At 38.4% G+C, this 14,445-nt stretch overlaps 1 protein-coding gene across 1 annotated transcript in view; it reads left to right on the top strand.

Moving 5' to 3' along the window:
- Marcal1 (SWI/SNF-related matrix-associated actin-dependent regulator of chromatin subfamily A-like protein 1) overlaps nt 1–14,445 on the top strand; it is a 148,909-nt gene that overhangs the window by 117,707 nt on the left and 16,757 nt on the right. The window contains exons 10-11 of the mRNA XM_053796946.2: nt 6,573–6,734; nt 11,318–11,425. Of these exons, the coding sequence (XP_053652921.1) occupies nt 6,573–6,734; nt 11,318–11,425 (270 nt within the window). The remainder of the gene's footprint in view (nt 1–6,572; nt 6,735–11,317; nt 11,426–14,445) is intronic.

Genomic DNA, 14,445 nt, shown 5'->3' with positions numbered 1-14,445 from the left:
GGGAGGGAGTAGGGAAGAAGTGAATGTGTTCACATATTTGGGAGTTGACTTGTCAGCAGATGGGTTTATGAAGGATAAGGTTAGCCATAGAATTGATGAAGGAAAAAGGTGAGTGGTGCTTTGAGATATCTGTGGAGACAAAAAACGTTATCCATGGAGGGTGTGAAGCACGGGTTGTAAATGCTGCAGCAAGGAGGAGGCAGTGATGTTGTGTCTAAGGGCAATGTGTGATGTAAATATGCAGAGAATTTGTAGTGTGGAAATTAGGAGAAGGTGTGGAGTTACTAAAAGTATTAGTTAGAGGGCTGAAGAGGGGTTGTTGAGGTGGTTTGGTCATTTAGAGAGAATAGAACATAGTAGAATGACTTGTAGAATGTATAAATCTGTAGTGGAAGGAAGGCGGGGGAGGGGTCATCCTAGGAAAGGTTTGAGAGAGGGAGTAAAGGAGGTTTTGTGGGTGAGGGACTTGGACTTTCAGCAAGCGTGCGTGAGCGTGTTAGATAGGAGTGAATGGAGACAAATGGTTTTTGGGGCCTGATGATCTGTTGGAGCATGAGCAAGGTAATATTTCGTGAAGGGAAATCGGTTAGCCGGACATGAGTCCTGGAGGTGGGAAATACAATGCCTGCACTTTAAAGGATGGGTTTGGGATATTGGCTGTTTGATGTGACATCTAAATTGTTGTATCTGAGCGCCTCTGCAAAGACGGTGATTATATATGAATGATGGTGAAAGTGTTGAAGGATGATGAAAGTTTTTTTTCTTTCTTTTTGGGTCACCCTGCCTCGGTGGAAAACAACTGACATGTTAAAAAAAAAAATGCTCACAGAAATCAAGAGTTGGAAGAGTAATCACTGCTGTGGTCCATGATATATTTCACAATATGGACCACTTAGGCCATAAATTTATTCAACAAGGTCAGCCAGTCAGCCATGTTTTCTTCTGAAATACTGCCCCTGAAGAAATGCAAAATGTCACATAGAAACACTGACCTTGTTGTTTAGTGGCACACCAACCTGCCATCATAAAATGTCATATGTTAAAGAGACAGCCTGCATGTACATACTCTGTCACCTATCTATATAGCACTGGCAAGAGTTGATGCAAGACCCTTAAAGGGTCGATGTCATAAAACACTAAATATATGTTAACCCTTTGACTGTCGCAACCCTAAATCCTGAGGTGTCTCCTGGTGTTGAAAAATTTTTGAGAAAAAAATATTTTTTCTTATGAAATGATAGAGAATCATTTCCCGATGGTAATGACACCAAAAGAATGAAATTTGATGGAAAATTTACGGAGTTACGATCTCACGAAGTTGGCGACCTCGGCGATATTTATGAATCGGCAATTTCGCCCACTTTGAACCCTATTTTTGGCTAATTCCATTGTTCCAGTCAACCAAACTCATAGCTATTTCTTTAGAACTACATTTGTTCTATCGATTGAGTACATTTCTGATTTCAACTACCCAATAATGTGGTCAGAAATTTGCAATTTGGCCAGTTTCATGCAAATTTAAAAATATGCCAATTTCAAAATAGGGTCCAGAATGAACAATGCAGACATTCCTGGCTCTAAAATAACATTTTCTTTGTCCATCAGTCACATCTCCAGGCTCCTCTGATATTACTCTTGCTTTCTATTTTGAATTTTTATTCAAACAAAAAATAGAAGATTTACTGCTATGCAGACTACTGCAATATTGTAATAATTGTATAGATAATGTCAACCCATTCATGACTGCATATTAGAATGGCTAGTTGGACACTTACTGGACAATAACATCATTTGTCTAGGTAGTAGGTTGGTAGACAGCAACCGCCCAGGGAGATACTACCGTCCTGCCAAGTGAGTGGAAAACGGAAGCCTGTAATTGTTTTACACGATGGTAGGATTGCTGGTGTCTTTTTTTTGTCTCATACACATGCAAGATTTCAGGTATGTCTTGCTACTTCTACTTACACTTAGGTCACACTACATATACATATACAAACATATATATACACACCCCTCTGGATTTTCTTCTATTTTCTTTCTAGTTCTTGTTTATTTCCTCTTACCTCCATGGGGAAGTGAAACAGAATTCTTCCTCCGTAAGCCATGCGTGTTGTAAGAGGTGACTAAAATGCCAGGAGCAAGGGGCTAGTAACCCCTTCTCCTGTATATATTACTAAATGTAAAAGGAGAAACTTTCGTTTTTCCTTTTGGGTCACCCCGCCTCGGTGGGATACGACCAGTGTGTTGAAAGAAAGAAACATCATTTGTTTACTTTTGAACATTGGCAATAATCAAACATTTCCCCTACTTTGAGCTTCATTTCAAGGTTCTGTTCATAGTAAAACCAATCAAAATCACCTCTATTTCTATAATATGTTTTCCATTCTATCAAATGAGACCAAGAAAACGAGAATACAACTATAAATGGTATACGAAAATACACCACAAAGTCTGTGTTTCAATCCAAAAACACGGTCAGTTTTTTTTTTCTCATTATGCACTGCGTGCTGCAGGACTTTTTTTTATATGGTGCACACTGACCACACAGACCCATTCTCTCACATGTGGGTCTGCCAGCTTTCTCCTGCTTGATTTGAAGCCGCTAGAATTTTTGAGTATATATACGCCAAACACGGTGGCTCGTAAGACGTATATATATGACCGAAACAGTCAAAGGGTTAAAATAAGCTTTTTTTTTTTTTGTTTGTTTGTTTTGCACAGTATATTTAGCCAAGAAACTTATTGTATTCATTCTTAGACTTGTATCTTAAAGTCTACATACTGCCCCTCCCATTCCAAGGAAGAAACTGCTACAGTGTCTGAAGAAATAAAGCATCCTTTTTTTGGTACTGTTTTCCATTTTTTATCCATAAAGTGGCACAAAATCTATATCTTTTCCATAAAAGTTATTATTTTTTTTTTTTTTTATTATCACACCGGCCGATTCCCACCAAGGCAGGGTGGCCCGAAAAAGAAAAACTTTCACCATCATTCACTCCATCACTGTCTTGCCAGAAGGGTGCTTTACACTACAGTTTTTAAACTGCAACATTAACACCCCTCCTTCAGAGTGCAGGCACTGTACTTCCCATCTCCAGGACTCAAGTCCGGCCTGCCGGTTTCCCTGAATCCCTTCATAAATGTTACTTTGCTCACACTCCAACAGCACGTCAAGTATTAAAAACCATTTGTCTCCATTCACTCCTATCAAACACGCTCACGCATGCCTGCTGGAAGTCCAAGCCCCTCGCACACAAAACCTCCTTTACCCCCTCCCTCCAACCCTTCCTAGGCCGACCCCTACCCCGCCTTCCTTCCACTACAGACTGATACACTCTTGAAGTCATTCTGTTTCGCTCCATTCTCTCTACATGTCCGAACCACCTCAACAACCCTTCCTCAGCCCTCTGGACAACAGTTTTGGTAATCCCGCACCTCCTCCTAACTTCCAAACTACGAATTCTCTGCATTATATTCACACCACACATTGCCCTCAGACATGACATCTCCACTGCCTCCAGCCTTCTCCTCGCTGCAACATTCATCACCCACGCTTCACACCCATATAAGAGCGTTGGTAAAACTATACTCTCATACATTCCCCTCTTTGCCTCCAAGGACAAAGTTCTTTGTCTCCACAGACTCCTAAGTGCACCACTCACTCTTTTTCCCTCATCAATTCTATGATTCACCTCATCTTTCATAGACCCATCCGCTGACACGTCCACTCCCAAATATCTGAATACGTTCACCTCCTCCATACTCTCTCCCTCCAATCTGATATTCAATCTTTCATCACCTAATCTTTTTGTTATCCTCATAACCTTACTCTTTCCTGTATTCACCTTTAATTTTCTTCTTTTGCACACCCTACCAAATTCATCCACCAATCTCTGCAACTTCTCTTCAGAATCTCCCAAGAGCACAGTGTCATCAGCAAAGAGCAGCTGTGACAACTCCCACTTTGTGTGTGATTCTTTATCTTTTAACTCCACGCCTCTTGCCAAGACCCTCGCATTTACTTCTCTTACAACCCCATCTATAAATATATTAAACAACCACGGTGACATCACACATCCTTGTCTAAGGCCTACTTTTACTGGGAAAAAATTCCCCTCTTTCCTACATACTCTAACTTGAGCCTCACTATCCTCGTAAAAACTCTTCACTGCTTTCAGTAACCTACCTCCTACACCATACACTTGCAACATCTGCCACATTGCCCCCCTATCCACCCTGTCATACGCCTTTTCCAAATCCATAAATGCCACAAAGACCTCTTTAGCCTTATCTAAATACTGTTCACTTATATGTTTCACTGTAAACACCTGGTCCACACACCCCCTACCTTTCCTAAAGCCTCCTTGTTCATCTGCTATCCTATTCTCCGTCTTACTCTTAATTCTTTCAATTATAACTCTACCATACACTTTACCAGGTACACTCAACAGACTTATCCCCCTATAATTTTTGCACTCTCTTTTATCCCCTTTGCCTTTATACAAAGGAACTATGCATGCTCTCTGCCAATCCCTAGGTACCTTACCCTCTTCCATACATTTATTAAATAATTGCACCAACCACTCCAAAACTATATCCCCACCTGCTTTTAACATTTCTATCTTTATCCCATCAATCCCGGCTGCCTTACCCCCTTTCATTTTACCTACTGCCTCACGAACTTCCCCCACACTCACAACTGACTCTTCCTCACTCCTACAAGATGTTATTCCTCCTTGCCCTATACACGAAATCACAGCTTCCCTATCTTCATCAACATTTAACAATTCCTCAAAATATTCCTTCCATCTTCCCAATACCTCTAACTCTCCATTTAATAACTCTCCTCTCCTATTTTTAACTGACAAATCCATTTGTTCTCTAGGCTTTCTTAACTTGTTAATCTCACTCCAAAACTTTTTCTTATTTTCAACAAAATTTGTTGATAACATCTCACCCACTCTCTCATTTGCTCTCTTTTTACATTGCTTCACCACTCTCTTAACTTCTCTCTTTTTCTCCATATACTCTTCCCTCCTTGCATCACTTCTACTTTGTAAAAACTTCTCATATGCTAACTTTTTCTCCCTTACTACTCTCTTTACATCATCATTCCACCAATCGCTCCTCTTCCCTCCTGCACCCACTTTCCTGTAACCACAAACTTCTGCTGAACACTCTAACACTACATTTTTAAACCTACCCCATACCTCTTCGACCCCATTGCCTATGCTCTCATTAGCCCATCTATCCTCCAATAGCTGTTTATATCTTACCCTAACTGCCTCCTCTTTTAGTTTATAAACCTTTACCTCTCTCTTCCCTGATGCTTCTATTCTCCTTGTATCCCATCTACCTTTTACTCTCAGTGTAGCTACAACTAGAAAGTGATCTGATATATCTGTGGCCCCTCTATAAACATGTACATCCTGAAGTCTACTCAACAGTCTTTTATCTACCAATACATAATCCAACAAACTACTGTCATTTCGCCCTACATCATATCGTGTATACTTATTTATCCTCTTTTTCTTAAAATATGTATTACCTATAACTAAACCCCTTTCTATACAAAGTTCAATCAAAGGGCTCCCATTATCATTTACACCTGGCACCCCAAACTTACCTACCACACCCTCTCTAAAAGTTTCTCCTACTTTAGCATTCAAGTCCCCTACCACAATTACTCTCTCACTTGGTTCAAAGGCTCCTATACATTCACTTAACATCTCCCAAAATCTCTCTCTCTCCTCTGCATTCCTCTCTTCTCCAGGTGCATACACGCTTATTATGACCCACTTCTCGCATCCAACCTTTACTTTAATCCACATAATTCTTGAATTTACACATTCATATTCTCTTTTCTCCTTCCATAACTGATCATTTAACATTACTGCTACCCCTTCCTTTGCTCTAACTCTCTCAGATACTCCAGATTTAATCCCATTTATTTCCCCCCACTGAAACTCTCCTACCCCCTTCAGCTTTGTTTCGCTTAGGGCCAGGACATCCAACTTCTTTTCATTCATAACATCAGCAATCATCTGTTTCTTGTCATCCGCACTACATCCACGCACATTTAAGCAACCCAGTTTTATAAAGTTTTTCTTCTTCTCTTTTTTAGTAATTGTATACAGGAGAAGGGGTTACTAGCCCATTGCTCCCGGCATTTTAGTCGCCTCATACGACACGCATGGCTTACGGAGGAAAGATTCTTTTCCACTTCCCCATGGACAATAGAAGAAATAAAAAGAACAAGAGCTATTTAGAAAAAGGAGAAAAACCTAGATGTATGTATATATATATATATGCATGTGCGTGTCTATGAAGTGTGACCAAAGTGTAAGTAGGAGTAGCAAGATATCCCTGTTATCTTAGCGTGTTTATGAGACAGAAAAAGAAACCAGCAATCCTACCATCATGCAAAACAGTTACAGGTTTTTGTTTCACAGTCATCTGGCAGGACGGTAGTACTTCCCTGGGTGGTTGCTGTCTACCAACCTACTACCTAAAAGTTATTGTTTTACAATATTATTTAGGAAAAGAATTTATCCTATTGTTATCATTTTCAGAGTGACAGTGACCTTGGATCCAACTTCAGTTGAAACTGGCACTAAAGCCTTGGAAGCTGCAGCTAAACAGCTTGGTCTGAAATCCCTTAGAGGAGCAGAGAAACATGGTGCACTTATTCGGTTCTTTGCTGAAACATCTCATGCTAAACTAAAAGCTGTGAGGTAGGTTAACTCTGACACTTTATTCTGAAAGCAAACAAAGTATGTACGTATTCCTATATTTTTTGTTTACCTTGTAAGTGTCACTCTTAATTTTCAGTGTTTGTTTCAGATAGTTTGCATGAATTATTAGTTATAACTAGGTAGTAGGTTGGTAGACAGCAACTGCCCAGGGAGGTACTACTGTCCTGCCAAGTGAGTGTAAAACGGAAGCCTGTAATTGTTTTACACGATGGTAGGATTGCTGGTGTCGTTTTTTTGTCTCATACACTTGCAAGATTTCAGGGACGCCTTGCTACTTCTACTTACACTTTGGTCACACTACACATACATGTACAATCATATATATACCCACCCCTCTGGGTTTTCTTCTATTTTCTTTCTAGTTCCTGTTCTTGTTTATTTCCTCTTACCTCCATGGGGAAGTGGAACAGAATTCTTCCTCCGTAAGCCATGCATGTTGTAAGAGGCGACTAAAATGCCAGGAGCAAGAGGCTAGTAACCCCTTCTCCTGTATATATTACTAAATGTAAAAGGAGAAACTTTCGTTTTTCCTTTTGGGCCACCCCGCCTCGGTGGGATACGGCCGGTGTGTTGAAAGAAAGAACAATAATAAAAAATATTTTAGTTATAGCATTAATACAAAAGTTATTCATAAGTGAGTATGCTTAGCAATTTGCAAACGGGCAAAATTACTTACAAACAATGCCTCTACGTCCACAGCAGGACTTGAACCTGCAAACTCTGTATCGGAGTATACAGTACTTTACAGTATTTACAATGTTTGTAAATAAGCAACTAGTATATATTTGTAATTGTTTTAACATTACTGGTTACCCAGACTTGAGCTCTGTCGGTGGGAGGGGCAGTGCCTTCATTCTAAAGGATGGGGGTGGAGATGTTGCAGTCTAAATGATAATCTGATTGTGATTTCAGCACGCTTCTGGAAAAACAGAAATTGAGTGAATGTTGGTGAATGTGTTTTCTTCTTTGAGTTACACTGCCTTGGTGGGAGATGGTTCTTGAGTTAATAAATTATATAATATTATGGCATGTATTTAAAGACAAGCATTGCTTCCCTGTAAAACTTTCCTGATAATTAAAATATCTTTTTGAGCTAAATATTTAACCCTTTTAGCATTGTCCTGTCATATCATGCCTTTGAAGCCAGTGTTGGTCCCATAGTATGACGTCATGAGCTCAGCTCACTCAGATAAGCTGTGAGCAGTAAATTTGGGCCTAGATATGAGAGAATGGACGTATTCAGTAAGCGTGCACCATATAAAAAATCCTGCAGCACACGGTACATAATGTGAAAAAACTGGAATCGTGTTTTTGGTTTAAAACTGACTTCGGTGTATTTTTGTACGGTTTTTTAGTTGTATTCTGTTTCTTGGTCTCATTTGATAGAATGGAAGATATATTACAGAAATAGAGATGATTTTTTATTAGTTTCAGGACTGAAAGTAGCTTGAAATTGACAAATGATGTTACTTGTCCAGTATTCATCCAACTGGGCAGTCTAGTATGCATTTAGGAATGCACTGACATTATTTATACAATTATCACAATAATGAAGTAGTCTGCATAACAGTAAATCTTCTATTTGTTGTGTGAATAAAAATTCAAAATGAAAAGCCTGGAGACGTGACTAATGAACAGAGATGTTTATTTAGTGCCAGGAATGTCTACATTGTTTATTCTGGACCTTATTTTCCAATTGGCAGTTGTTGAATTTTGTATGAAATTGGGCAAATTGCAGATTTCTGATCACTTTATTGGGTAGTTGAAATAAGTAAATGGGTGGTTTCTCATACTCAATCGATAGAACAGAAGGAATACTAGCGAAATAGCTATGAGTTTGATGGACTAGAGAAATGGAATTGGCTAAAAATAGAGAGCAAAGTGGGTGAAATCGCCAGTGTGTAAATATCACCAAGATTGCTAACTTTGCGAGAGCATAATTCCATTAATTTTCCATCAAATTTTGTACTTTTGGTTTATTACCTTCAGAAAAAGATTCTCTATCATTTCATAAAATAAAATCATTTCTTTTTTAAATTCTTTGACCCTTAGAGCAAGTTTGAGACCAGGGGTCTCAACACTGAAAAGGTTAAATGTAGTAGTACAGGTACCATCCGACTTATGACCGAGCTTGGTTCCGACCAACCGGTCGTAAGTCGAACCTTACTGTTGAATATCAACATAACATTTTTGTAATGACTTTATTTTATTGTTTTGTTTTGGTATTTCATTTTTTACTTTACTGTTTATGCTGTTAGTACTGTATTTTATACTGTAAGGTTTAGGATAAACACTATGTACAATACAAACAGTTGTTTGTTTCCCAGAAATTTGGCATACAAAACACAGTCGTAAGTCAAGTGGTCGTATGTCGAGCAGGTCGTAAATCAGATGGTAGGTGTATATAGCATTGAGCATTTCTTTTATTTATATTTGTGTGAATTTAAACCTGTTGTAAAAATAGTTCAGACTTAAAACTTTTTATGTTGGAGACTTGCTTGAAAAGCTGTTATAGGATACTCTACATTAGATGTGCAGTACCATGGTCTGCACTTTGGCTGGGTACAGTGATATACCACTACCAGTTGTAGAATGAAAACAGTTAATTTTAATTATATTAACATTTTTCACAAATTTATGTAAGTAGGATTCAGATTGGTCTGATAAGCTGTGAAAGCTATTCTAATGATAAAATTTTCCCTGAATAATATTTATTGTGGTAGTAAGTTGGTAGACAGCAACCACCTAGGGAGGTACTGCCATCCAGCCAAGTGAGTGTGAAATGAAAACCTTTAATTGTTTTACATGATGGTAGGATTGCTGGTGTCTTTTTTCTGTCTCATAAACATGTGCGATAACTGGTATATCTTGCTACTCCTACTTTCACTTAGGTCACACTTCACTGGCACATACGTGCATATTTATACACACCTATCTGGATTTTCTTCTATTTTCTTAATAGTTCTTGTTCTTTTTTATTTCCTCCTATCTCCATGGGGAAGTGGACAAGAATTCTTCCTCCATAAGCTATGCATATTGTAAAATGCCAGGAGCAAGGGGCTAGTAACCCTTCTCCTGTATACATTACCAAATTTAAAAAGAAAAACTTTCGTTTTTCATTTTAGGTCGCCCTGCTTGGTGGGATATGGCCAGTTTGTTCAAAAAAAAATATATTGTCATCAATGAAAAAAAAGAATTCCCATTGCTAGAGATATGGTCTGTAAAATCAAAAGCTACTCCTAGTAGTCCCTCCCTCACTACCACCCATTACTACTGCCCCCATTCTGTTACCCAGCAACACCTCAGAAAAATGACATGACACAACCCACTTATCATCAGATTCACAAATTATGATTCTGCCCGTTTACCTTCTCCATAATGTTAGTAAATGGGTTTAGCAAAGAATTTTGTGACCCTACTTTTCAGTCACTGAAATACAACTATAACATTTTCTTCTATTTTTTTTTTTTTAATAAATGAAATCACATTTTATAGTTATTTACATGTCAGAAGAATGTGAAGATAATAGTGTAAAAGAAATTTTTAGTTTGATGAAGCTTAATGGCTATTAAAAGGCTTATATTGAAGTAGCTAGCCATTGTGCATTGGTTCCAGCAATGACTGCATCAGTAGAGAACAGCCTCTCTGCTTTGAAACTAACTGAAACTTCCTCCATAAATTCCCTTGAACTGTAAATCAATAAAAATAAATGCAGTTCAGAGGGCCATCTGAACTGTGATATCAGTACACTTCTGGCAAGACATTGATTGAATGAATGAGTGAGTGAATGTTCTGCTGTTTTTTTTTTTTTTTTTTAAGGTCATTCTGCCTTGGGGAGAGACTGCTGGTGTGTAAAATAACTATCACAGAGCTTAAAGGTGTCTTTTGCTTACCCACAGCTATTTTTTAATATTATATAGGACATACATAGGTACAACCATTAGATTAATCAATAAATTTCTGATGCATTTTACATTAAAGCATGATATAAACCCTGCCTCGGTGGGAGACGGCCGACTTGTTAAAAAAAAAAAAAATAAACCTTGGTAATAAATACTGACAAGTTGGTTTAGAAAGACACGTAAGCAAACACTGACATATTTATTAGATAACGTTTCAGTCCTGGGACCTTGATCAAGGTCCCAGGACTGAAACGTTTGCTAATAAATATGTCAGTGTTTGCTTACGTGTCTTTCTAAACCAACATTAGAGCATGAATGCCATTGGAAACAGTCACTGCAAATTGTATAATAACCATTTTCCTCCCTTTCCTTGGATCAACCCTGATTGCCTCCCATTACCCCAGGCGCTATATGACCATTTTGAGTTTAGTGCTTTCCATAATTTTTTTTTTAACACATCGGCCATCTCCCGCCAAGGTAGGGTGACCCAGAAAAGAAGAAACACTTTCACAGTCATTCATACAATAACTATCTTGCCAGAAGTGTACCAGCATGACAGCTCAGATAAGCTTCTGAGCTGCACCATTCCCACCACTCCATTAAATTGAGGGTTTACTGTAATAGACTATCATTTTTAATAATGAATCTTTTTTTTTTCAGTGAGTACATCAAAGAGCTGCTGGAGTTAGATAAGAAGTTCTTAGTGTTTGCTCACCACCACGTTATGATGGACATGCTGTGTACCACTTGTGACAAAGTCAAATGCAAGTTAGTATCAAGGAACCTTGCATGTACTGCAGCACATTTGTACAAGCTAACCTGTATAAAAAATTTGGTGCTAGTACAGTGGTCCCTCGATAATTGTCAGGCTCATTAGTCATCCTTTTCGGAAATCGTTGCGTTATTTTTGTCCAAACATTGGCTCGCAAAGGGTCGGTTGACTCGGTAATTGTCGTTTATCCTGGACGCGTGCTCACGGCTCTGAGCCGCGTCGGCCTCCCTTCCCAGCCATTGTGCCATTCTTTACCAGTGAACAATGGTCCCCTCACTTGTTCATACAAAATATTTTATAATACAGTAGGGCCCCGCTTTACGGTGTTTCGCTTCACGGCGTTCCGCTAATACGGTCATTTCAAATTATGACCAAAACTCGCTATACGGCTCCCCCCACCTGACTTTCTAATATGGTCACCGCGTCCCACCCTGTTTGTTTACATTCTCTGTGAGATCCGTAAGCACTAAGTCTCTCCATTTTGTCTGGAAACTCCAAAATGTCAAGTGTTTTTAAAAGTTATTTCATTTTTATATATACTACTCTGATAATTATACTTATGTATACCTGTACCTAAATAAACTTATACTGTACTAGCATGCAGGTATATATTAAAATCAGTAAGTCTCTCATATCTCGAGACATCATATTAGTAATGATAATAATAATCACCGAGTCTCATTAAATGTCGTATATTACATTAATATACACATTTTCATTAATCCATCCATGATATTTATTTCAAAATTATATAATAAACTCGATACATAACATATAAAGATGATAAATACACTCCACAATAAAATAAATAAGCATAAATGAGATGAGTAGCCAGATAACTTGTACAAGTGGCAGCAAGAATAACATTTTCTCTAATCTAACATAAGAGAAAATGTGTTACTGGGGGTAACTGTAGAAAATTATTCCTTTCGTATGTATGCAAGTTTATTCAGGTATACACAAATACAGTTACACAGATTATCATACATAACAGCATATGTGTAGAGAACCTAGGATAACCCAAAAAAGTCAGAGTAACTTATTTCCATTGCCTTCACTCAAAGCGTCATTTCTTCTCAAAATGATGTTACATGAGAATGGGAGTGTTCTTTATTTATTCTACAGTATCAATGTAGAGTCAACTTGTACACAATGTAATTTGTACACAAACCAGACGTGTACACTTTTTTTGTTTACAAAACTTATGTTCGCCTGGTTTGTTTACATAACTCTGCGCCTGTCCTCTCTCATGTACTCATTCTCTCTCTCATTTATTTGTTTTATCTCATTTACTTACTCCTGACCCTACATTAAGACTACAAATATTTTAAGGTAAGTAATGAGTGAACTGAATATACATTTTATCGCTGTGGGATGCTTAAATATCATAGAATAGTATGTGTGGGTGGGTGGGGTGGCCTGGTATGGTAGCCCGGCTGACTACCATACATACCACACTTGATTTGTTACAATAAATACTACCTGTCTCACCCTAGATTAAGACTACAAATATTTTAAGGTAAGTAATGAGTAAACTGTATATGCATTTTATCGCTCTGGGATGCTTAAATGTAATAGAATATTATGTGGCCTGGTATGGTAGCCCGGCTGACTACCATACATACCACACTTGATTTCTTACAATAAATACTACTTGTCTCACCCTAGATTAAGACTATAAATATTTTAAGGTAAGTAATGAGTGCACTATGTGTGTATTGTACTTTATTGTTTTTTGATGCCTGGTTCTATTGCTAACTTAATATATGTTAGTGTAAACTTGTTATCTAGTGTTTGTATGCATTTGTAAGTGGAAAAAAAAGGTGTTCCATTTTATGGTGATTTCCGCTTTACGGCGGTAGCCTGGAACCTAACCTGCCAAATAAGTGGGGCCCTACTGTACTATTCTATTCATTTTAGTGCTTGCAAGTGCTAAATAAGCTACCATGGCTCAAAAGAAAGCTCCTAGTGCCAAGCCTTTGGTAAAGAAGGTGAGAAATACAATTGAATTTAAGAAAAACATCACTGAACAATATGAAAGTGGCGTATGTGTGGCCGAACTGGCCAGGATGTATAACAAACCCCATACAATCATATCTTCCATCATGGCAAAGAAAAAGGAAATCAAGGAAGCTATTGTTGCTTGGAGAAAATTGTGGCCAGATTGTGTCCACAAGAGAGATTTTGAAGGGTTTGTGGCTGACCCTGATGAGCCTATGTCAGTTGTGAAATCTGTTGTGGCATTGGGGGGTTCCATGGAGTTGGATGTGAGTTTGGAGGATGTCGAAGAGTTGGTGGAGGACCACAACGAAGAGCTAACCATTGAGGAGCTGCAAGAGCTTCAGCAGGAACAGCAACAGATTGCTGCAGAGGAGGAAGAGAGATAGAAAAAGGTGCCTTCTTCAGAAATTAAGGAGATTTTTGAAATGTGGGGTAGGATGGAAATATTTATGGAGAAACATCACCCTGAGAAGGATGTTGCAAGCCATATCGGTAACTTGTACAGTGACAGAGTCTTGGCCCATTTTAGGGAAGTTTTAAAGAGACACCAGAAACAGAGCTCTCTGGACACTTTTTTTGTGAGACAGGACTCCAGTGACTCTCAAGCTGGTCCTAGTGGCATTAAGAAACAGAGAAGAGAAGTATGAAACCCCAGAAAAGGACTTGGTACCTGAGGTGTTGATGGAAGGGGATTCCCCTTCCAAACAGTAACTAATCCAATCTCTCTCCTCCCCAGTCTTCCATACACTTAAGAAGAATTGCCAGTAAAGGTAAGTGTTATGCTGTTAATGTTTCATTCATCATGTCCCATTGTATTGTTTATGTACTACATCTATATTTCATGTAAAAAAAATTTTTGTTTTAATACTCCTGGGTGTCAGGAACGGATTAATTGTATTTACATTATTTCTTATAGGGAAAATTGATTCGAAAATCGTCTATTTCAATAATCGTTGCACTTCCAGGAACGGATTAACGACGATTAACGAGGGACCGCTGTATATGCATATTCCCT

The sequence above is a fragment of the Cherax quadricarinatus genome, chromosome 79, assembly GCF_038502225.1.
Source record: "Cherax quadricarinatus isolate ZL_2023a chromosome 79, ASM3850222v1, whole genome shotgun sequence".
In the NCBI taxonomy this organism is placed as follows: domain Eukaryota; kingdom Metazoa; phylum Arthropoda; class Malacostraca; order Decapoda; family Parastacidae; genus Cherax; species Cherax quadricarinatus.
Note: the sequence above shows the minus strand (reverse complement) of the source record. Positions and strands in the feature narration are given on the sequence as shown.